The sequence below is a fragment of the Penaeus monodon genome, chromosome 24 (assembly GCF_015228065.2).
Source record: "Penaeus monodon isolate SGIC_2016 chromosome 24, NSTDA_Pmon_1, whole genome shotgun sequence".
Lineage (NCBI taxonomy): Eukaryota > Metazoa > Arthropoda > Malacostraca > Decapoda > Penaeidae > Penaeus > Penaeus monodon.
Window position 1 is genome coordinate 93374 of NC_051409.1, and position 217 is coordinate 93590.

Below are 217 nucleotides of genomic sequence, written 5' to 3' on the forward strand. Positions count from 1 at the left end.
GTAACACCCACTAATCCCCGTCTCTCCTCGACAGTGATCCTCGTCACAGGCGTGAGCGGCTACATCGGCTCCCACGTCGCCAAGCTGCTCCTTGAGGAAGGCTACAAAGTCCGAGGCACCGTCAGGAGTCTCTCCAACGAGGCCAAGGTCGAGCCCCTCAAGAGCCTGGTGCCCGATGCCAAGTTCCCCCTCGAGCTGGTGGAGGCCGACCTCACCA

At 62.2% G+C, this 217-nt stretch overlaps 1 protein-coding gene across 1 annotated transcript in view; it reads left to right on the forward strand.

Moving 5' to 3' along the window:
* Positions 1-34: 34 nt before the first annotated feature.
* LOC119588465 (putative uncharacterized oxidoreductase C513.07) overlaps positions 35-217 on the forward strand; it is a gene marked incomplete at its 5' end in the record, with an annotated part of 11585 nt that continues 11402 nt past the window's right edge. The window contains 1 exon segment of the mRNA XM_037937113.1: positions 35-217. Coding sequence (XP_037793041.1) covers positions 35-217 — 183 coding nt within the window.